The 26,299-nt window shown below is 31.6% G+C and overlaps 1 protein-coding gene across 1 annotated transcript in view; it reads left to right on the forward strand.

Moving 5' to 3' along the window:
- Positions 1 to 26,299, forward strand: part of LOC107187884 (inhibitory POU protein) — a 128,262-nt gene that overhangs the window by 95,151 nt on the left and 6,812 nt on the right. The window contains exon 3 of the mRNA XM_015576111.1: positions 15,289 to 15,477. Coding sequence (XP_015431597.1) covers positions 15,289 to 15,477 — 189 coding nt within the window. The remainder of the gene's footprint in view (positions 1 to 15,288; positions 15,478 to 26,299) is intronic.

Genomic DNA, 26,299 nt, shown 5'->3' on the forward strand with positions numbered 1-26,299 from the left:
TTATTATTAAAAATATAAAAATATATTAAAATTACATGTTACAAGTTTTCTCAGAGAAGAGATGTTGTATATGAATATTTTGTTATACACCTTTAATTTATTTTTACACGAGAAATCGTTCCATATGCTATTGTGGCACAATTGTAGTTACAGAGTGAAATGGTAAGCAAAAGTTAGAAAGAATCATCGTGCATTAGTGCAGAATAAAGAGAATTTGTAGTTGATATTAAATTTTGACGACAAAAATGTGACGGTTCTGTACATGATTAATTAGCATTTTCAGCATCGCGTCGGTTAGTAATAATAAAGTTAAGATGTTTGTTTGCATCACATTAGAATCTCTAATATACATATATCTCCTTGCGACAGTTCACAAAAAAGCACACACGAATCGTTGCGCAACATTAAAACCAATTACTCGTTAGAAATCCATAAGGTGGGCCACAACACACACACCTACACTCACACGAGGTAAACACTAAATGAACCGGTTTAAACTAAACTACAAGTCACTCTAATAAATAAATTAAGTTAATATATACAAAAATTCGATAACTATTTTGCCTCATATAGATATGTTTGCGTTGACAGCTGCCATCGAACTAAGGAAACGTTATTCGAACCCCACGAAAAGGACAGAAAAGTAATAAAAATATGTAAACAGCGATTGCATGTATGTATTGTAGTATACCTGTTCTTTGGCAGCATCGCCAACGCTTTCAATTGACCTGCAGATGTTGGGATTGTACCAAGTGTAGACCGTATCACAGGTGTGGCTAATTGTTAAAAGGAAGGGCGTATTTTTTTTTTTAATGGGCGCTACCCCCTACACTTACCGCTTGTACGCAGAATGCCTGATTTCAGGCATGTTTGAACCCAATTTTTTATTGTCAATAATTGGAAAACAAAGCCTCTAACATAAATTCGTCATTCTTGATTTTCGTTTCATTTTTGCAAGTATTGAATGTGTTAAGGATTTACTAAATTAAATTCTCAAAATCGATTTTTAGAAAAATTAAATATTTGTTTGGAAACAACCGCATAATATCAAGCTGCACTTCAAATTAATTTTTCTGCACACAAATTAATGGTATTTTTGCCATACGTAAGTGCATCAACAAACATTTTCATCGTTTAGTATTCCATTACATCTTTACTACGAGTGATGTCATTACACGATCAACACGAACATTACTTAACATAGATTTAATATTTTATTATTTTACTGTGAAATTTCTATTTTCTTTGTTGTTTGGTTTTAAATTAGAGCAGAAAAATTATTTACCATTCTTAATAATATTCATATACAGTAGAAATTGATTTATTACAAATTCTTTGATAATAATATGTTCTACCCTTCATATGACCTGGTTTCTTTCCTGAATGTTACACTACGCCGGAAAGTAGCAGTACTAAGTATATTTTTCTTGCTACTATTGAATGTTTTTGCCCATTACACAGAATTTCTAAGATTAACAATTGCCAGCATTCACAGCAATTTGCTGTAAGATTGTCACTCCGGAGTAGCTTAATTACGAGAAAAAATTAAAGTGAATAAAAGCACAAAATTCTGCACTAATATCAGTACGGTATATACACAAGGTAAATAATAGCTATATAAATATACGTTAACCAAGTCATATCAACGTCCATTCAATCTACGTTCGAAATTGAAGTCTCGTATAAGGAAATGTCAATTTTCATTTTCCATTAATTTTCACTTGAGAAGTTCTCTTATACATACTCAAATTTTACTACATAAATACCAGTCTACAAGTTGTGACCCATACAGGCGATATAGGGCGCGGTCGTAACGACATACACGACCTACTTTCTCGAACGAAAATGACTAAAAAATGTGTAAAAACATTTCTCGCATGAACGTTTTAAGGGAAGAAATCGAATATAAAATTTCTTCCTATATTCGTTCACTTGAATACTGTTTACTTCTCAGGATAAAAACATACGTTAGTACTTATATTTCATGCTTCTGTCCTACATTTTGAGTTCTGTTGTTCTGTTCCGAATCGTATCTAATTGGTTCACCTACTATCAATTGTTCCTGTTTGTATTAATATTTATATACAGATTTCCTGCTGTAGTATCGTCTGTTCTCAGGAAATGCTAATAACATCGACGTAGAATGGTTAATATGTTGTAATAATCACTGGATGGCGGATTTTATGCATTTATGGTGTATATTATCATTCAGATCCCAATGTCACAATAAAATTAATTAACTTGAAGCTGGTTTCTATTTTATTTCGAACTAGACGAAACCATTAATAGAGTGATCAAATTCTGTTTGGTTACAGTTTCTGTCACTTAGTTCATAAAAATTTATTTTTTCACACAAACATCCGCAGTCAAGGATATCTCTCTATTACAAGCCGAAACAGTTAGCAAAACATAACATGTTGATATATTGAAAAGCACGCGAATCCATTGAATATTCAAATTAAATCTGTCCGTATACAAAGATACATTAAAAAGGAACGTATTCTAAAATTTTAATTCATTTACACGGAAAACCGTGTCCATGTGTATTTGTATTGGGTCAGTGCTAAAGTTTTGATGGATTCTGCTACAAAGAAGTAAATTAAAAACAATTTATGAATAACATTATTATTATTGAATTTATATATTATGATGCTATTATATAAATAAATTTACAGTTTATCGCATATGAGAATTAACATGGCAGCGTCTCTAAATATATTACAAATGTTTTCACGAAAGTTGCAATGTTTAATTCTGTACAAAACTCGTACAAAATTACAGTGGACTCTTGATACATTGCAGCTTGCCATGCGCGAGGCAATTCCCTTACACACGTACTTTCACGCACACAAATTCGGTCTTCCACCAAATTTCGTACGCCGTCTATTGTACAGGCACCAGGGCCATGACTACGACAACAGAACTTAGTATGGAGAGGGCTCTCGATATTTTACTCGCCTACAACCCCGAGCACAGGATTATGTATCAAAAGTCCACTGTATGACATGCAAATGAAACCTTTAAAAATGATATTTACTGTTGTTTTTAAACAATAAAATGCATACTGTCACGATGATTGATATTTGTTCTGAACAACAATGTCACATTGGCATGGGTTCAGAATACATTAACAGGATTGTTTATTGTTTCCACAAAACCATGGTAGTAATATCATCTACAGAAAATCAATCAAAACTTTTGTTCTGACCCAATACCATCACTATTTCCGTAGCCGGTAGAATGATACACAATAATACAAAGATTGTACTGTAAGTTGTGATTGTACAACAACTTTCATTAAGGCGGGACATTTTTATGTTTATAGAAGAAACCAAATTTATTAGAAAATATTTGGCTTGTTTATTATTATTGAAAATGGAATATAAGAATTATATACAAAAAAGCTTCTCTGCATATGATCACATTTTTATACAAATTTTCTATCATATTTTTGCATAATTTCAACGCAATGCATTCAATTGCACTCCGGATCTCCTAATTGAAATGATGAATAGTTTGCGGATTGATTGCATAGATCTTTCCTTACACGTAGGCCTAAAGGAGCAGATCCAGCGGTGTCAGATTGCATGATTTTGGTGGCTAATTGGCATCACCATTCCTTGATTTACACGATCTGCAAAATTTCTTTGCTATAAAGTTACTATATAGGCTTCGGTTTCTTAAGTGATTTGGATCTCACTCGCTTATAAGAATAGGTTCGTCTTTATTATTTGCCATGTGGTGGTCTCAGAAAGATCTATTTGCTTTGAACATCTTGAAATTTACGTTGTCGGATTTTCTGCAATACTTTCATGAACTAATGCGATGTTTGCCGAAGAACGAAACGCACGAAGTCGTCTTCGTGTTGGAATATTCACTACAGAACTAGTTGTTTCAAATCTTTTCACTGCATTGTAAAATAAATGTTCACTGGGCCGATCATGTCGAGGATAAAAATCACAAATCTGGCAAAAGTATTTCTCATCAAGCAAGAATTTTTATATTCACATCGCATGATTTAAATATATTGTTCCACGGTATACGACTTCCTCGCTAAATTTTTCAATGTTCATAGACGAAAAATTTATAACATAAAGAACATTCAATTTTAAAATTGAGAGACATAACTTCGCAAAAAAAATTCCCTTAATAAAGAACCCTGTAATGTATATTGTATAAGTACACTATAGTATAGTCTACCGTTGTTTTTAGCCAAAAGTCAGACTTCTTTTAAACCTGTAAAACTGATCTCTTCATGAACATGATCGCATATTAGAAAACGTATTACTTCACGCTAGAACTCGCTGCATTGCAATATTTCATGCCGCAATCTCCACTCATTAATCAAACGATAATTCACGATACGACGTCGCGTTTCGCAGTTCGCATCATTAATACACCGGTAATTGCGTTATCCAATGAACGGCATCAATTATTACCGGAGAGTATCGAATGTGCCCATGGCGACAAGTTACGCGGTCAGAGCAGACGCCACGAGACGGAAGGAGAGAGAAAGAATGAGAGAGAACGGTCCGTGCGGGGAAAATATCGAGCGTGATATAAATTTAGATCGTTTCTATATCGATGACGGTGACGGCGGGGTCCAGTCCTGTCTGTGTCACAAGTGAAACTGAATTTGATCATGGCGGAATGGTACAGCCCGAGGTAATATAGTCGTTACTCTAGACAGTAGGTACTCCGCCATGCAAGTGATAATTTGAACAGTCTGCTCGTTTTCGTGTCAGATGTCAGATTTTCTGGAAGAATTGGTTTATTCATGCATCAGACTACTTTGCGATGTAGGTTATAGGACAGAAATAACATAATTGTCCCAATTTGTGATATCTGTTGACCACCGGTACGTGAACGATCTGCATTTAGACTCGTCGGTTTAGTTGCTAACTCGTCTCAGTTGGCGAATGATATTGCACGTTCGAGACTTACAAGATACGATTTCGACTGTCAATCTATTTTTTTACATGCGTTGTTTCGTAATTTTTAGGTAGTATTTACAGTATGCTTATGCGGACAACTGAACGATGTACAGCGGTTCAAAATTGTAATTTTCCCTTCGATCTAATATGCCTTTATTGAATGACATGTGTACTTAAAACTCCGTCTACACTGTACAGCATAACACGTTATACAGCCAATTTATAAAACTTGTTTAAAAAACGGAAAGAAAAATGTCACATATAACATGACGTTATATAACATTTTTCGTGTTATCCAGGGTCTAACAAAAATGTTAGAGTACCCGGAAATGGGAGACACGTGAGGTAATTTGAAACAAGTTCTTCCTTAGCAAAAATATTACCCGAGGCTATGTTAACGAGATATTAACGAAAAACCCCGACCAATCAGAGCGCGTGTCTGCCGGCCGAGTTCCCGCGGTAACGTTGGCTACGAGCTGCGATCTGCGATTGGTAGCAACGTTACCCCGGGAACTCGCGAACCGACACGCGCTCTGATTGGTCGGGGCTTTTCGTTAATATCTCGTTAACATAGCCTCGGGTAATATTTTTGCTAAGGAAAAACTTGTTTCAAATCACCTCACGTGTCTCCCATTTCCGGGTACTCTATTAAGGAATTATAAATAAAAAATGTTACATGCACACTTTACATATGTTTATGAACTACTGTGAAGCATTACAAAATGGCATTGTAAGTTTTGTTAGCATTAAGTACAACATTTCTAGTCTAATGTGTCAATTCATAGTTCAGTATATTCAGTAGGATGTGTCGAAAAAACCCAGTTAAACGTTACCATAATTCTTTAAACCAATTTTACGTTCATAAATTATTTATATGTATAGAATTCAATAATAATAATTTACACATGCATTAAATTTATAAATTTATATTGAATTTCAGAACTACAGAATCTAAAACGTAAAAAATATCAATTCTGATATTTCGTGGAAGTTTAATTCACGAGAAGACATGACGAAGATATAAAGAAACGAAAATACAGTTTTCACAGCTTGATCAAAGTATTTTATAATAAAGTATATAAAAGTCCGAAGTACAATTAAAATTAGTTATTCAATAATATTTCGTTACTGTGCGAGGATTAGCAAAATACAAAAATATAGCAGTAAGACGAAACTTATTTTTCACAGCGATTGAACCGAACATTTAACTGTTGCTAAATATTAGCAATAACTATTACTTTCTTTCAAAACAGGTAATAATTATTGTTTAGCGTATGTAAATTTTGTTTGTTATTATTTCTTAAAAATCAACTCAACAATCTCAGATAAAATGTATCTCATGCCTCCTGAATATAATAATTATGCAACAATAATAACAGCAATAATAATCACAAAAAGTAAGATATTAATTGTATTGCACAATACAGATTCTTGGAGCTAATTACAGAATAATTGTAATACATTTTAGTGATTGAGATAGTGTAGTGGTTCAAACAAGTAAAATTCTTCTCTCGTATATTGTATTCCTTTAAATTGAATTTTTTATTGCTTTTATTTGAAACCACGAGTTGGTTTTCGGTTACTGGAACGTAATGGAAAACAGAACGGCAGGCATTATATAGTCATGAATGTCTACGTTCTGTACAAGTGCATCAGGTTGTGTTCCATTCACCATAGCATTCGGGTTTACGTATTTTATTTATACACTTTGTTTTATTCGTATAAAAGTGAATTACTCTGTTTTTCAATTCCAAGCATTGTACATAATGAATACAAGTAGATTGCATCATGAAACAATATACAAAACGATAAAAAACGTTATTACGATTATAGCAGTGACACAATGTTTCTTAACAGTCACAAAATATTATAGAAATCCTAGTTCTATTGTATGGAAACAAAAAGGATTTTCAATTACTTCGCACACTAATGTTAAAGAAGAGAATGTTTCTGCTCTTGTTCTTATTGTTCTCTGCTACAGAAGGAAACATCTACAGAAAATGAAATGAAAGAAATAAAATATCTGGGAACTTTAAAATAAAGCCAAGGAACTGAAATAACAACTCTTAATGTGAAGTATAGAAATATCGAGACCGTGGATGCAATCAGAAAAGTAACAATTAAAAGGTATAGTTTTAAAACAATGATAATTGAAGTACCTATTTTCTTGAGAATATATTTGAAGCAGAAGGGTTCACCTCCGTTTATTATACCTAGGAAAGAACATAGCACGGCCCAATATTGGTTTTTAATACAAAAATAACTTTGTGTAATATAACAATGCGTCGACGATATGGATACTATCGAAGGAAATATTAGGTATACTGCCAGTTCCCCAGAAAAATGGAAATAGGTGGCGCATCATAATCGTTCATAAAAGAAGATATGTACTACCGACAAGAAGTGGTGAATCACTTGCTAATTTCTACAACAATCAAATGCCCTACTGACCCATTGTTAATATGCCCTATGTTAACAGGAATATATTTTATTTTAAGAAATTTTAGAATTATCTTATATTAAAAGTTACATGAGACATAATCTAATTTTAAGACAACGTTTGTCGTTACCTTTCCTGCTACCTGAAAAAGTGAAAAGACATTCTTTTTTCGCGTTATATAGGAACACGTGATTCTTTTGTTTATCCAAAAAGAGTCCAGAAAATCTTAATTTTTCCGTCATTAAAATTGAAGGCAGTCTTTTCAACGGAAAATACACATCTTTGTGCAAGAAATGGTACAAAATGTAAAATATATTATTAGCATATTAGTTTGTGACAAGTAGAACTTCCTTAGTTATTTTAAAGACGTCCACTTTTTCTTAAAAGGATCCTGTTACTCTTAATTCACGTAATGATTCTAAACTTTTGACCGAGAGATGTAATAAAGTTATTACAATACCGTAAAAATTTATTAGACAATTGTAATTTTCATACTGCTTAGAATCATTAATTTTTTTTCCTAAATTCTTGAACAGTAAGTACGTAACATTTCCTTTCAAATACAAAGTTCTTTCATTTAATCTTCCCTGTTGAATGCTCGGGATCGTCTTAATTTATGCCATAATCGCTTGCACTGGGAGAATTATTGCTCGGAGGATAGTTAAATGGGAAACAAGTTAATGTAATACCTCGTACAACGTGCTACGTTACGAGCTTAATCATTCCCGCGTTCTCGCAAATCAGCCTCGAGCAGACAAATTACACGGACGGTTTGTAGGGTGCGATAATTCAATTGTAATTGGCTAATCTTTAACGTGCCCGTGGTGGAAGACGTATTTAACGGGTGGGTTGGCCGCAGGCAGCTCGGAAAAATGACTCTATTAACCACGGGGACGTACCGAATCGAGCTCGAAGGGGGACTTCGTAGAAACTTTGCTAAACAACTGCTCGAGGTGCTAACGACACGGCTAACAAGAGCAATCTATATCTGTTGCTCCGCGTTGCCATCGCTTTTCTCATCTCTGCTCTTTTCCCGCCACTCGCGTCTTGGAAAACGTTCGCAGTACCTACAGACCGAGTTGTGTATATGTCTACAGGGTGGACCGAGAAAATTTATATACTTAATTATCTGTGAAACTATGGAAACAACAGAAGAATTTTTCGAATAACTGTCATTTGATCATCATACTACGGTTCAAATAACTTTTTTTACAAATATTAGGTTGTTGCACATGGAATGAACGATTTTATCGATGAGTGGATTTGACGTCATTTTTATGAATGAAAATTATTAACATAGCTCCTTTCATTATTGCAAAATTACACAGTTTACTCTACTCGTTCAAGTTACTGTCTACCATAACAATAAAATCAATTATGTTAAACATTAAAGAATTCAAAGTAGAAAATAAATTTTGCAATTATTTAGACGGCTTTAACTATAAAATAAATATAATAATGTTGGTTAGCCACATTGATGCAAAACGGTATAAAATATAATGAAATTAAATATAAATTTTGTAATTATTGTTTCAAACTTCGGAAATGTTTATATCGTCACTAGTGCGTATCATTTTTGCCTTTGAATATACTTCATGGTATGTCAGAGTTATAGGTTACCGAAGTACTCTGCTAAGGATAGTAGCAGAAACAACCGGAAGCCAATTGCACGTGCAAAACATGGAAATATAGAGAAGTGTAATTGGTATTGGATGAAAGATAATGAGCAAATGTGTAGAATTATTAATAGTAGCAAAGGAACACTAAAGCACATGCCAGAGGATTGCCGTGGAATGGAAACAGACGATTCCTGAAGTTGAAGAAGTGTTGGGAGGAAGTGAAAGAGAGAAAAGTAAAATGGTTGAGGGGTCATTCTACTTTGACGACCAGAAAAGTTAAGCTGCCTTTAGGAATTTTTTCCTCGGTAAATACAACATGTAATTAAATGTATCTTGTTAGTATTTATTCAACTACTTATAAATTAGTTACAAAAATAATTTTATTACACTTTATTTTAAGTTTTTTCTGAGCATGGAAGTGACAGCTCAAATAAAAGGTATCTACATGGCGTACGTGCTTTCTCAACTCAGACTCATCTGAAAGAAAAAATTCAAGAAGATTCTTAATTAGTATGAGTGTCGCTATCGCAGGAACCACATAAATAATTTATCTTACAAAATAACAAAATAGCGGGAGTACAATCAAATTCAAGAAATTTCGTTGATTTTCTTATATAAAAAGTATGATAAAGTTTAGACATTCGTTACTTCAGCCTCATAGCCAAGAAATTTGGACTTGGTTTACAACATATCCTAACCTTACATTACTAACTAAACCCACGCATTACTCTAATTCACTTTCTCCAAAAAAAGTATGATACAGATATAAATATGACTGTGGTTTCTGCGATAGCGATACTGATACTAATTGAAAATCTTCTTGAATTTTTTGTTTCAGATGAATCTGATTTGTGAAATCCTCTGCGCCATGGAGATACCTTCTTCTGAATACATTTGTCACTTTCATGCTAAGAAAACACTTAAAACAAAATATAATAAAATTATTTTTGTAACTTTTTCATATTATTTATAAGTAGTTCAATAAATACTAACAAAATGCATTTGATTACATGTTAGATTTACCGAGGAAGCAATCCCTAATGATATATTATCGATCCCTAAGATAATTAAGATTTATCCTTCAGATCGGAGGTGCAAAATGCGTTCATTTTTGCAAATATTATGAAAACATCTTTCACACGACGAACATAACAAAATTGCTATTCTCAACCTTTCATTGTCGTGCATAAACTTTTTTTTTAAAACGTTCTTACACGTTGCGTGTGCTACACAGGGAATTGTCTGTTACATTTGAAAATGAAGAAAACTGCAGCTGGTAAACGGTGTTTTCCCGGCAGGAACGAAGGGAAACGCACGGCGGAACTTGGAAATTAGAAAAAGTAGTGGTAGTTCAGCAACCTACAGACAGACAGTAGGTACACGTACTCGACGAAGACCCAAGGAGTTCATAAATAATCGAAGCATTGATGTACAACGGCGGTTTTCACGTGAAATATTGATCGATGCGAACATTACACTATAGATATAATGAAGTAAGTGGATATCGAATCCGTTTTAGCTTTACCTAATCTAACGAAACTATTTATATTGCAAGAAACATCTAAAAAATTAATAATTCTAATAAACTTTCTCGAACGTTCACCGTGTACTAAGTTTTTCTAAATTCATATCATATTCTATTGGATCATATGAACGTACGACTTTATATCTATAAACAGAAAATTATACACAGTTTGCAAAAGATGAATTAAAGGAAATTATGATCATAAAATAGTTCAGGAACAACATGAAATATCATAAAATAGCGACCAGTCCATAAGCGTTCAATACATAGTACATTGTTCATACTAAAATGTTACCATTCTTCAATGAATAAGACTATCATTTCTGCTACTATTTACTGAACTGAATAACTTTCGTTGGCTATTTGTGCAATTGTACCAGAGTTTCCTATCGTTAATTCTTCTCCAGAACTCGAACTCGTAATCTCATGTAGTGTTAAACTTAAACTAATTCTAACCAAACGCCTGCATCGTCTTACTGATATTCTTTTCTCGTTTTTATGATTGACATTTATCTAAACGCATAAACTACAAGAGAAGCCAGAAGAAAGCTTCCAAAACGTGTTCCTTTTCTATAAATATGTACATCCACGTATACCTTTTCTTATTTGTTAATAAATATCATTTTTGTTCTTCTATGACAGTTTAATATTTTCATTTATGATAATATAATGTTGGGAAAATCAACAAAGATAGTTCGTACAAAAAATAATTGTAAATATTCGTAGAATATTACAAACATTTGCATCCTCATATATACACCGATAACACAATTTTAACGATTATTTTTAATTATAATAAATGCTCTAAAATAAGTGTGAAATTGTTCATCGCCTGTGAAGATGTAGCATAAGGTACATATTACATAGAAAAAAGTGTTAATAATTTAATTCAAAGTATACACAATTTTGTACCTAGATACTACATATGTATATTTTGAAAACATTCGAAGTGTAACTTACTCGGCCATCTATTATTAAGTAAAAAGCGTTTGTTTGTGCCAGATTCATACAATTTTTATGAAACTCCATGGTACAGAGGGCTCAGTTCAACTGTTTCGACAATCAATCGATCCCTATCAATATTTTATAGAGTGAAGATGAGAATCGAAATCGACAATATCGCGTCACAGCGTTATAACTTTAAAATTCGTTAGCAGCAAGTTATTAATGCATAAAATCACAGATTAAAGGTTGTTAAAACTTGTGAAAAGTCTTTTGAAAAGTATTAATTTAGGTTGCAAACATTTTATTCGAATTTTATTAATATTATCTGTGTACCTACGATATCCTTTGGCGATACACTTTAAAGACTTCTAACTTTTTAAAGTTACACAATTGATGTATCTAGTTTTTTATGTGAATGAAATACATTTTATGAATTATAGTAAAAAATTAATTAACGCTTAATTGTGAGACCACTTCTAGTACAATTTCAGGTCATAAAAATTGAAAATTGGTTTTTGACGACATAGCTCCCTTTTTCTTGAAATTGGAATGACCACTGACATATATACTTTAGGAACAATTATGAATATTCCTCATATTTTCACACAATTAATACGTAGGAAATAATTCGTTTAAAACAAGTGGAGTAATTAGAATTTATGCGATCATTAGAAATTAAAAACTGCTCCGCTCATGTTATTGAAATATGAAATCTAAATCTTTTTGTAAAAATTGTATATTTTAATTCGTTAGAGAAATATAGTTTAACTATTTTTAACAGTATCAACACATTTTGTATGAAAAGTGCAACTAATAGATATTGACACCAATGATGAGTATTATTAAATCTATATACAGTACCTACTGGAAATATTTATTGTGTCACTCGAATATTAAAAATTTTATAATTTGTACGTCTCTTATTATTGATCTCTATTGAAGATATCTATTGAAAAAGTATCTAGCTCACCATCTGGTCCAAAATAAGTTGGATACGAATCGTTTTAGCAGTCAATTGTGTGTACCACGTAAATTTTAGTTAAAAATTCTTCACTTCTTAATTAAAAAAGTAAGTTTCTATGTGGTGCAATTTACAGAGGTTAAGGTACATATATTGAAGTATGTACATAGTACTAAATTATGTGGTATAAATAACCGAGTAAAATGAATTTATTATTTATAACCTCCATGAATTTCGGAAAGAATTAAGAATGTAAAGAAACTGTATTTAGTCCCTGCATTACACAAAAGTAAACCTTAAGAAGTATTAGTTATATGTATCTTAATAAATATCAATATTAGCGTAGACATGAGATTATGTAGTTTTAATAAAAATAGAAAATGCAGTAAATACATGTAACTTCTTTATATTCTACTCACAAATTATTTACACCAATTATAAAAATTTATAGTTATAATCATTGGTATACGAATAGGTATCTAAAACCGTTACAGAAATAAGAAAATTGCTATCCAAAAAAGATGTGATGTACCTTATAAAATTGATATTGGATGAAACATACCAATACATTTTCTTCATTTTCACGATAAAATAGCTGAAGTAATATGGTGCTTTTGAAAAGTTTTAAATTGCTGCGCATTAAAATCGATTCGATTTCCTTCGAATAATGTGACAATACTCCTCGCATGACAGCCGAACCTTGTAATGTGCCACGAGTGACAGATGCAGTTGACGCAAAATATCCCATATAATATCGATTGCCACGGTATAGAAGCGTCCTAGAGGAAACGAAACCCTGAATTCGATTCGCAACTGTTATTAATATATCGCCGGAAAAATAGATCTTATTACCCCTTCGCCGTCAATGTTTCACCATTTATCATTGTTTCCTATGAAATTACGTGATTCATCTTCGTCGTTTATACTACGTTCTCTCATCGTCCATGTGACATTCTGCTGAGGGAAAATATTCCTAGAATATTTTCATTATGAACAAATTGAGCTTATTCAATCCATTTAGTGTCAAACTGATTTCTTAAAAAGTTTGTGAGCAGCTAACTCAATAGTTTTCTAATGTTTACTATTATAATTAGAAAAACATGTGTTTCGCACAATCTAGATATTTATAAATAACAAATTATGATATTTTATATTGTAATAAAAAATAAAGTAATGAAGTACAACTAACATTTTTTTTTAAACATTATCAATAATGTGAGTTAAAATATATTACTTATTTACTAATATTCTTCCGGTACTTGCATGTAATGATATATTATTACACATTTATATCATACACGATTGTCTACAACTACATTTAGTAAAATTTTTAGTAAAGTTCAATTGGATTTTTATTTTATCTGTAAATTGACAGATCCCTTTCTAGAGTAAACGAATCTTTCTTTAATTCCAGTCTTCTTGACTTATTTCGCGACAGTCCATAATTGCATATACATCCTTATAAAGTAATAGTATACCTAACCTTATTTTATATTTAAACTTAATTAGTAATTAGTATTCTTAAACTTGTTTTAAACTACATTAAAGTCAAGTAAATAATGCGTGTAACTGAATTCCTGTTTATAAAAATTATTTTCATTTCCATTACACACGAACTCATGAATAATTATCAGTCTGTACCTAACTGGTAACTTCATAAAGAGAATATATGCACCCTTTCGGTTATCAAGTACTATCATTTTAGTAGCACCTCACCCTGAAAATATCTTTTCCACTACCGTTACGATGTTTGACAACCGCAACGATAGAGAATCCCATAGGTCACACGTAGTCGTCTTTGAAATATATTCAACCCAGCGAATTACAACTGCATTATATTTCATTCCATGTATGTTAAAACTGACATCAAACTTGTGTATGACGTTATTAATAATTAATACAAATGTATGAAACAAGTCTCAGCATTAGGAAAAAATATTGTATAAATATTATGAAGTAGTTTTCACTTCACACTGACAAATATTTACTCGAAGGGAAACCTTTTATTTATAAACTAGAATGTACAAAATTAAATACAAAATAGCATGTCAACATTATGTAGTATATTCAATATAATTGCAAAGATATGTTATACATTCAATTATAATCACTGTAACGGTAAAAATGTAATATTACTGTTACATGGCGTAAATTGTTGCCCGTCAGACAATCAACTTCAGTTGAACTATCAGTTAGTTGTACTTCCATGTAATTCAAAGTCTGCGAAAAGCTAAATTCAAGTTTCCAGTGTCAAAACTATTTTTAGAATATCGATCCGACGGCCATGTTGAGTCCGTAGAGTGACCTCTGACCGGATACATTTATGCAAACGAAACCACGTTCTTATTCGCATAGAACGACTATAACACAAATTACCAACAAATATTATTTTCAAATATACAGCTGGTTAATATGACAATAATCTTCGATGATCCAGGAAAATTAATATTTTCCAACATTTGAAACTATACACTTTTTTTGATTTATTTTCCCTGGATACGAATAAAAAATTCGAACTTCTACTATTTTTGTACACCCTGTGTTTCAATTGAAGTTGAAAGCATTCAGAAAATTGTGACAATTTGAAGAATATTTGCTGCAGTGGTTTAGAGTCATTGATAAAATTATGACAGTTTGAATAGTATTTACTACAGCATTCTTTTTCTGGACTCTTCGATCCATCTCCCCTTAAACTGTAAACTAGGCAGATTGTGCGAGATCAATGACGTTACAAGATTTCCCTGATGCGATTTAAATTCGTTTAACAAGACAGGAGGCTTTCTTTAAGAGTTCGGTTATTCTACAGTCTGACTCATGATCCATGATTCTTCAATCAGTGTCACGCGTCGCTTTTAACGTTTCAGGGTGACTTATTCGGGGGCCTGAACAGCGGTCTACAAGACGGCTTACTTTCGAGGGCGGAGGCTTTGGCTGCGGATTTAGGAAAACACAACGCGGGCACCCCAATGCCTTTGAAGCATGACCCTGTTTCCGTCTATCATCATGGAGCCCACATGCCAACCCCCCATCCAAATAACCGGCCGCATCATCAGGTACATTCACACCTCTTTGTGAGTCTGCTTTTTTTTCTATATTATACACATACGAATATTTGTCTACGCATTTACGGGGTTATCATTGATCCACAAGGTACTTCTCTTTTTTTTTTCTTGTACAAAAGGTACTTAATCGTTTCAGTAACAAGGAGCCTTTGATAACCCGGAAACATCGATTTTTTTTAACTGAGCAGATCGCTGGTGTACCTTGATAGAACTATCACGAAAAAGGGGTGCTTTTTTTCCTATACAGAGTATCCTTGCAAAGCATAGTACTACCAAGCACGTAATTTTCCATGAGAAAATAAACCAAAAATGATTAATAACGTTTTTTTTTAATAAAGCATCGTTTACCAGTAAATCTTTTTTGAAAATGTACGTTACACATTTACAAAACGTTTGATATACCGTGACGGATAAGTACCTTGGTCACCGCGTCATCAGACTTGCTTCTTGGATTTTATTTATGGTGTCATACTAAACCAATAGTGTATTCCGAATACTTAATGAGCATTGACTGCTTAAAGAAGAGGATTGCCCTTGCATTTAAAGTTACAAGAGACGTGAATACATCAAAAAGTGTTTGTAATAATGCAGTACGAAGGGCGCAGATGAATATCTGCAACAATATGACCCATACATCCAGCAATTTCTAGAATAATAAAATAAAACATGTAGGAGGTAAACACTATGTCTTACTGAATAGTTTTCTTGCCTTACATTGACAAGACAGTAGATACTACAGAAAGAGTAATGTACACCAAGGTCCATTAAGTTATTACTTAAGAGTTAAGAGTACGCACACTTGGTGCATTTTTAAAATCGATTTTCTCGAAGACATCATTCGAATCATTATTCAAAAATTAGCAATATATGTTGTAAAGATTCCTATTACACATGTACTTAAATACACGTGTACTATTTCATGAATATTTACATTTTTAAATACACGTGTATTAACGTATCTGCATTTTGATTCCTATTAATTTTTAGGATACAGTTACTAATTTTCGAAAGCAAAATATAGTTATAGAAAATAAAATGGAAAAATAAATTGGAAAACCACTCCTATTAATAAAGGGTAAAGCCGGATAAAGGGGTGAAAAGTGCTCTTAGTCGCTCTAGTCTCGACCAGGAGGGTAGTAATAGGGAAAATTCGAATTGTCGGTTTTTCCTCAGTTTTTTCTATTTAGTAGCGTGCCAAAATTCTGTAAAATATATACTATTCTTCTATAAGCGTTGTTGGTGTAGGATGTAGGGGCTAAGTCATCAAACTACGCAACCGACGTCACATTTTTGGACATGGGTTCGAGCCCTAGACAAAGTACATAGTAAGTTTTTTTTATTACGTTCGCTATATATATTTTTTAATTTGTACCTAAATGACAATGAATAGTATTTATTTAAGAATATTTCAACCTTATGTAAAAACAAAAACCTCATAAACCTCGTTCTCGTAATATCCTTAACAGTATGAATAACCTATCCTACCTAAACCCTTAACAATCATACTATTCACTGTCATTTAGTTAGAAATGAAAAAATATATAATTTATGTAATAAAAAAAGTATGTACAAAGCCTCAAAACCATGGCCAGAAACATCTCTACGGATCCGTTGTAGGACGCTTAACCGACTATACTAACGTAATGTCAATATTTTAACATATAAAGTTGTAGCACAGTTTTAATTAAGTTTATATTAACTCCTTTATTTTATATATTGTTTTGCTAAATGTAGAAATACTTAAAATCGTATAATATACTCACTTAATAAAGTAGGTAAATAAAAAAATGCAAGTGTACGTATTTTCCGTGAAAAAACATCGAAAAAATCGGTTTTCGATTTTTAAAACTACGACATACCCTACCAAAAAATCTCCAGAAAATTTAGGACAATACTTATGATAATATATGTTGTTATTGTAATTGTATAAATGCAATCGCTTTAAATCTGCAACAAGGAATTCGTATTTTTCGTCATTATATAGATTTTGTCATGTTTTACCACTAGGATTTTCAACCAAAAAATCGGAATAAATTCTCTATCACGTGCCCCGGTAACTATCATTTATCAGATTTTTTACAGATTTTTTGCATGTCATTAAAAAAGGAAAATATATGAAAAATCGAATAATCCGAATTTTCTCTGTTACTACCCTTCTGGTCGAGATAGAGCGTTAAAAATTGGTACACATCTTTTTCTTGGTAAGCTATCAAATGGTCCATCACAAATCCAATTCATTCTAAGACACTTTTGACCCCCTTATCGGGCTATCTATATCCTTTGCCTATTCCACCCCTTCCTTTCCAGAATAAGTAACTGTACCCCAAAAATTAATACGAATCGATATGCAGATTCGTTAATACACGTATATTCAAATATGCATATATGACATAGTACACGTAAGGTAAATGTCCCAGTGGTTGGACGTTTAAGGCGACGATTGCGGTTACGAAGACTTTTTATATATTAAAATAATATAGATAGAGCAGAACTTCTTCTTCCAGACAAGTCGTTATAAGAAAGCGTTCACGCGAAAAAAAGTATTAAAATCCATGAATATCTTAAAGCGTTCATTTGGCCGAGTGATTGGACGGAATTTACGGCATGTCCTAGTGATTTTTAACTGTCTCAGTGTTTGGACATAACATTCAATAAAGCTACATTCAATAATAGTCATAGTTGATTTTTAATAGTAAAACATTATACTTTTCTCATATGTTGTAAAAATTCAAATAAAAACGTAACAAACTTAATTTAATGCAATAAATAAAAGGAACAAAATTATAAATAAATAAAATAATAAAAATGATGAACTAAATCTATAAATATACATATACATTATAAATTAATAAATAAATAACACTAAGGAAAAAGTGTATATTTGGTAAAAGCTTTTAAACATTTATCTTTATATATTTAGGAAATTGAGCATTAAAAAGAAACATAGTGGATTTAACTTTGGTTTATTATAGACATTTTATAGAAAGTATATATTTTAAATAAAACAAAATTAAAATTAAACCAAATTAGACAAAGTTAAACAAAAATAACAAAATGATTCCTCTTTTTGTTTTTGATTGTTTTAAACACTTTTTGCAACTTTCTTGGCAGCAAATTTTTGTTTTTTTTCTCTTCTAATTTTTCTTTTTTAATACGCTTCTTTAATTCTTCTTGACAGTTTTATTGTTATGAAAAATTATCGAAACGAAAGAAATAAAATAAAAAGGTGATTTATAATGAATATTCAGTACGCGAATCGCTTAGGTTATGGGTGCGTCAAAATAATATGATATTTATGTATGAAGTATGTAAAAGAACTATGAGCTTCAAAAATTAAATATTGTTATCGATATAAAATATACAAAAATACCTACTGTGATATAACGAAAATAATTTTTTAACTCATACACTAACTCTCTGCTCGATGCTGCTCGATTGACTTGACAAGCGTCCAACGACTACGCAATCAGCATTCTCATGTATCAGTAAATAAACTCAGTAATTTCGATATTAAAAGAAAAAGGTTTTATTAAAACAAAGTTGGTATCGATTCTGGAGACCTTAATAAGTTCAGGAAACCTATACTTAATAGAAACACACGAATTATTTATTATTTACGAGCTTAAGAAATGCACTCCCAATGTTAGCGAAACATTTACAAAGGCACTTATGTCGCTTCAAGTTTATGATTGCTAAATGATAATATTTTTTTTAAATAATACATCGCGCTTTTGCGAACATTTTTGTATGATTTATAATAAGAAATAACTAAGGATAATTATTTTCTATCCTGAAGTTCGCTATTATTTAAAGAAAATTTAATATTATCAAAAATTCACGATCGTGTCCAATCACCAAGACATGTCCAATCACAGGGACATTTAACTTATATTTAAATATACGTGAAACAATATAAGTGTATTCAATATACGTGAAATAGTACAGGTGTACTTAAAATAACACGTACTAACGTACCGTATGCGTGAAGTACTCGTGTACACGTGTGCTTTTAATACACGTTCAGAATCGCGACCTCTACAATATAGTTACTCTTCTAGTGTTTTCTTCCAAAATTCTTTACATCCTCAAATTCCTAAGGTATTTCAACATATATTATATTCATAGAATAAAATTATAAAATTCAATTATTTCATTATCTCGAACCATTTAAACATTTTCTCTGATTCCACAAATATTTTGAAAATTCTTAATGACAAAATTTCCAATATCATGGATATGTCAGATTTTCTATTATTTTAATGAACGGGTACAGTATGAACTTCTGACTACGCTATTACCATTAAAAATGAATTCGATACTTATATAGAATTATAAAATACTTCATTGAAATATAATTCTGTACAAGAACAAATTCTTGTTATTGCTAACAACCTATTATATATCTATTGAAAATAGAATATTCACTTGTAGGTATAAGACGTTCATCGTAACGATCGCCGCGATTTTTGAGACACTTATGATATTCTGGCAAAAAAATGTTCTGAACAGAAGTTAGTCAGTACTCAATCGGCAACAAGTTGCAATAGCAATAATACCAAAAAATATTTTCTTCAATAACAAAATCAAAGTCACCTTCACTTTTTTAAATGGCACCATTCAAGTATTTCTATCCAATATTGTAGGTGGTATCGAAGCAAATTTAGCAATGTCATATTAAACTTCTATTCATGAATAATTTGCTTAGAAAGTCATTCTTAAATGTAATAAGATTCTTTATTCACGCGTGAGTCAATTCCGCGATACTTGATAATGGACTGTAAACATTAAAAGACTTGTCATAAATTCAACTTCTCGTTCATGATGTCATCGTATTATTATTGAACATCTAATAAGTGCTTGAACTGCATAATAAAAAATCTTATTACATTTAAGAATGATTTACTAAACAATTTAGTCATGGAAAACCACTTAAGAAAGTGAAGATGACCTTGATTTCTTATTGAAGGGAAAGTTTTTTGACAATTTTTCATATTGCAATTTGTTGCCGATTGAGTACTGACTAAGTTTTTTCTTAACATTTTTTATGAAATTAGCGGATGTTTCCGAAAAATCGTGATGATCGTTACGATAAACACCCCGATACATAAACTTTTCTGTAGCAGAGTATAGAAATAATAAATACATTATTGTGCTTTAACGATCATTGGAGTTATCATTCTTTCCTCTGACATTCGCAATGAAGTAACCAACAAAATAGCATCAACAAATACAGATTAATATTAACGTCATTATATTTACGTTGGAGGAGATTATGATGTAATAAACGGTCTCCGAGATACAATACTATTATTAAAACTTAATACCGATACGGGTGGAAAAGCTTATTAATCAAATAGTTATCGTAATAAAGTGCATCAAGACCTGCTATTAATGTTCCTTTAAATTAAAAATAAAATACAATGAATTGCATCAATGGGTTAAAATCACTGAAAATAATTAATTACACATTGCAGATAATCACTTTTCATAATTAATCTCACAATTAAACGATTTAGTTCTGACGATTTTTTATTAATGTCGTTAACAATGCGTACAACAGACTTCATGCTCATATTTTAATCATTAATACTTTCAATATTCTTGCATACAGAAGTAATGTTATACGCCAGATTCGAAAATTTGATATAGAATTTCATCAGCTATGAATCAATTCATCAGAATACGCTTTAGTTTTACATTAAAAGCTTATCAGTTTACAACATTTGAGATGATTACAACAAGATAGTAAATTATTAACGAAGGTATATTAAGAATACGCCTGAAATAATATCGTAATACGAATAGAAATACAACGTCTTAAATTATAAGTTTAATAAAATATTCTTCATGTACACATAAAGAAAAAAAGAAAAAACTCACAAAAATTTGTTGCTTAACAATACAATTTAGGTGGTTTATTTCATAGTATGATACTATTTTCCCTTTGCAGTGAAAATACGAGACTAATGTTTAAGAAATTACTTGATAGAATATATTAATTTGTATTGTATTTTCTGTTGAATCAAGTAATAACCGATCGTATTTCATGAAACATGAATAAACAGTTTTACATTACAATACGTGTGCCCTGACGTTTGTAAGGTATCTAATTGCATATAACAAAATCTTCAACATATTAATAGTTCGGGATGAAACTATTTTTAAACACTTTAATATTTTTTATTTCATCAGTGTGATACAGACATCCCGAATATCACTATACAAAACCCATACTTCATCGATGGCTAGTAGTCATGTTAAAATGTATCTATGAAACTAGCTTGAAGCATCTTGTATAATAATCATCTAAATATATTCTGAAAGTATACACACGCCTGAAGTAGGCACACTTCATCCCAACTCCCATTGTAGGCACATTTGTGCGAATTTGGATTTTCAAACTTCAATATCTTATATAACTTTTAGAAATAAATAGTAATGTTAAATAAAACGCATGTTTTTGATATAGAATTTTCGCAGGAATCGATTGGTGACACCCACATCTCATAAAAGTTTTACGGTTTTCATAATTGTTAACTACAAAACGTTAGATTTTGAAAACATCTACTTTTCCTATTTTTATGTCATTTTTTTGCAATAAAATGAAATTAAACAAATCTTGCTGGACTTTACAGTTGAAATGATGTACCATAGTAAAAAATTATTTCAGTTAAATAAAATATAAATTAATATTTTTTAAAATAACTCTGAACTTTGGATATCTTTAAAGTGGGTTAAAAAGGAAAGTCAATGATTTATGTGTACAAAATGTATCGATTAAGAGTATTATTTAAACCAGAGCATACACAACTTATTTTTAAGCTATACATTTGAGCATTGGATGCATAGTCCTTATCTATGATTATCACCGATTCGTTTAAAACAACTTTTCAAGAAAGTAATTGTTTATAATGCATAAAATATAAATAAACAGTTATTCATATTAGAATTACTTACTTTTATGCAAACTGAAACTGCAGAACTGTCGAAATCATTTCTTCATTTTGGAGACACAGCAAGCCAGAAACCGTTATCCACACAGGTACCAATTCGCACCAACGTACATTTTCGATGTCGTTCCGTCGAAAACTAAAGCGTAAATAACCCTTGGGCCCTTACTATCTGACACTATAAGGGAACGGTGTGACAAACCGCAAATGAATTATATATATTCTTGAGATAATATACAGGGTGTCCCACCTAACTCTGCCACCCATAATTATTCTTTTATTTGTCACGGTACAAAAAAATGGTTCGGGAGAAAGTTAGTGTATTTTAGGGTTGAAATTAGGCTATGAGATTGAAGGTCATCTCAAGGTCATATCTTTTGAGATTTCTCTAATGATAACGGTTTTTTTAAATGGAATGCCCTATTTTTTCGTTTGCCATCACAAAGAGAAGATCAAAACGTATCCAACAATGTATCACACTATGGGGTGACAACGCTTTGAACATACACTAAAATAATAAATAATGCGATTATGGAGTTTATTTTGTTTCTGCAATTCATTTTCTGTGAGCTACCACCTGAACCAGTTACGTACGAAATTTTCAGCCCAAGGTCATTTGAAAATCATAATGTGATACATTGTTGGATACGTTCTGATCTCCTCTTTGTAATGGTAAACAAAAAAATGGGGCATTCTAAAAATGGGCATTAGAGAAATCTCAGAAGATATGACCTTGAGACGACCTTCAATCTCATAGCCTAATTTCAACCCTAAAATACACTAACTTTCTCCCGAACCATTTTTTTGTACCGTGACAAATAAAAGAATAATTATGGGTGGCAGAGTTAGGTGGCACACCCTGTATATGTGTGTGTGTATATGTATTTCCCAAGATGGCGAGGAGAGCGGAGGCCAAAGCCTTTTAAATATAGAAAATTCTATCAAATTGCTTCTCTTTCGTCTTGTATTTAACACTGGAACTATCAGAGTTGAATGTATGGTAAACTAAACTGCATAATATCTGTACAATATAATAATATAATATAGTATAATTTAGCATGTATAATAAATGAAAAATCAACCTAAATTCCGACAAAGCAGCTTTATAATTTCAGTAACTGTAAAACACAAACTTGAAATCCGTCATTTTTACGGGTTTGGTGGTTCTAGCATTAATCTAACGAAGAGAAACAATGACTGGGAGCAACAATCAGTAGAACATCATGAGTAATCAAACTGTACAACTTTTAATTCGAAAAATATTTTGTACGTACCTACATGTTGGAGGAAAAACATCAGCAATATGTCCAGAATTTGTATAGCCGTTTTTCTTCACTAGAAAAGTATTTTGAGTAATTTATAATAAAAATCATCAATACCCCAATGAACATGGCTCTTTCAACCTATGTATGTTCGCAACTTCAGACAAACTAAAGAGTTAATACCTTCTCTAAAACACGCATAAAAATTAGAAAACAATTACTTTGGTCGCATAGTAACGGATAATCATTTCAACTTGTTTCAATCACTTCACAGATAACGAACAGATCCAAAGTAAGTGAACAAGTTATTGCTGCGACTAAATTCAATTACAATTTGCTGCCTGTCGTTTCAGGGTTTTATGCTAATACAAGCAATCTGAGGCTGATGAGTGGAGCATAGTGTGACAGTAGGGTGAAGTAACCTATGTGCAGCGACCCGGAATGATCTCGAACATAGGGGCGTTGCTCGTATATTATCTCGCCAGTGGGACGATTCGTAACACACTAGGCGGAACGCAATCAATTTTGACAGAATTTTGTTTCTATGATACCAACCCCACCTTGTGTACACTATTGAAGTTGTGGTACATAACAATTTGCTTAATCAATTATTAAAAATATCTTTGGAATAAACATCAAACCTATCTGGATAATTTAATCTATAAAGAAAACATATAATTATTTAAATTTGTTAGGAACCTCAAACAGGAACTTTAACTTACAGGGTTACTATGAGTTGCTATCAAAACACATTTACTTGAACTTATAATGTAGAAAACTCTGACTAGATGTATGCATACATCGTTTATTTCTACGTTATCTACAATCTTTTGATTTCATATATCTATATGTAATTCATCACTCCATGAGGTTTCAGGACACAAAAAACCAATCTAAACCATCTCAAAAAAATGTTACAGCTCTTAGCCTTTTCAAAGTGAACAAAGCTTTATCAAATACTGTAGTATCAAATTTATAGTAAGAACACAGTCACTATTGCCCCCTTCTAAAGTCTAATGCGACTATAAACAATAAATAAGAAAAAGATGTGGTACATAAATACAGATGTTTTTCTTTTATTCAACCGTAGTAAACTACTACTCAACCAAGTCAGTAACATACACTTTGCAAAATCATATATGTCTTTTTATTAAGGTATTTGTTCTGTACTCCATAGCAGATTTTATTGGAAAATTTTAGGGAAAAATATGTAGGTACGAATTAAAACATAACTCTCACTGAATATACCTACTCGATTTTAAAATTTATGAAGAATATTACAGATTATCATATAGGTATGTTTTGCGTGTTTTCATTTATATGTATATCGCTTTTAACTACATAAATATGCATACTTTAAAAAGTAAATTTTTTCAAATCGACACTCATAGAAAATATGTACTTGCATAATAATTTTGCAAATTTTGGTATTTGTGGTACTTTCCATTAAAAAAAAAATATATCTATTTAATGTGCATATTAATATTTATTTGTTATACGTGTATATTAATATTTATTTGCTACTTTAAATTGCTTGATGCTATGTTGGGTTTTTCAGTCTACACAAATGTCATTACCTGTATATATTTATGGTAATTGTCAGTCTGATAACATTTATTACTTTGCATATTTATTTCAAAGTCTCATTAGGAAATTTGGCTTTCTGTCTTTTTAATGTTAAGATGGTATGTGAACTTACTTTCTATGTTACAAATTCTCAAAGTGATGTCCATCGGTGGAGATACACTGTCTAAAACCAGAAATCACGGATTGTGATGCTACATATTTTTGTCTCTTCTGACGTTATAGCCGCACAAGCTGTAATTATTCCATTCTTCATGTCTTCCGGAGTGGTGGATTGCTGTTGGTGAACGGTTCCTTTTTTTCATTGTTCATTTCATTATTTCATGTTTTCAATGTTCAAATTCACCTGAAGATCATAAGTTAGACATATTTGAATGCACCTGAACACGTGCTACATGACGCAATTAAAAAAAGTACACGCTGTCGAGCAAAAAAATACCGGCGACCTAAAAAAATTCGAAAAAAATGTACACCAAAAGAATGTTCCATTTACGATACTATTTGTAAAACATTTCTCGTATCATTAAATAAAAATAAAGAAGATGTTTAGGTGTCGACCTTAGGTGAAAGACTCTACAATAATGATCACGAAAATATGGGACCCATATAAACTTTTATACAACGTGTCCTTTTTCTGTTTATTTGTATTATCATGCTTAAAATACATGAAGTTTCACGGGACAAAAGTTGTTCTATTATCCGAAAATTCCGTTATCCGACCACTGTTGTCTCTCTATTAGTTCCGATAACGGAGACTGGACTGTATTATCACGTTAAGCGCCATCGTTTCAAAAAAATTATGTTACTTTTGGCCACTATGTAAAAAAAAGCCGAATCTGAATAAAGAACACAGTATCCAAACAAACCCATTGGGTCAGAATGCATTGTATTCATTTCGATACAAATGATGTGCTTAACGTGTGAAAAAGTTCTAGCTTAAAGGGTCATGCTCAGACAGAAATTTTCAAAAAATCGATTTTTCACTTTCATTTTCTTTAAGTACAACATCTCGAGAAT

The sequence above is a fragment of the Dufourea novaeangliae genome, unplaced genomic scaffold, assembly GCF_001272555.1.
Source record: "Dufourea novaeangliae isolate 0120121106 unplaced genomic scaffold, ASM127255v1 scaffold2, whole genome shotgun sequence".
NCBI lineage: Eukaryota > Metazoa > Arthropoda > Insecta > Hymenoptera > Halictidae > Dufourea > Dufourea novaeangliae.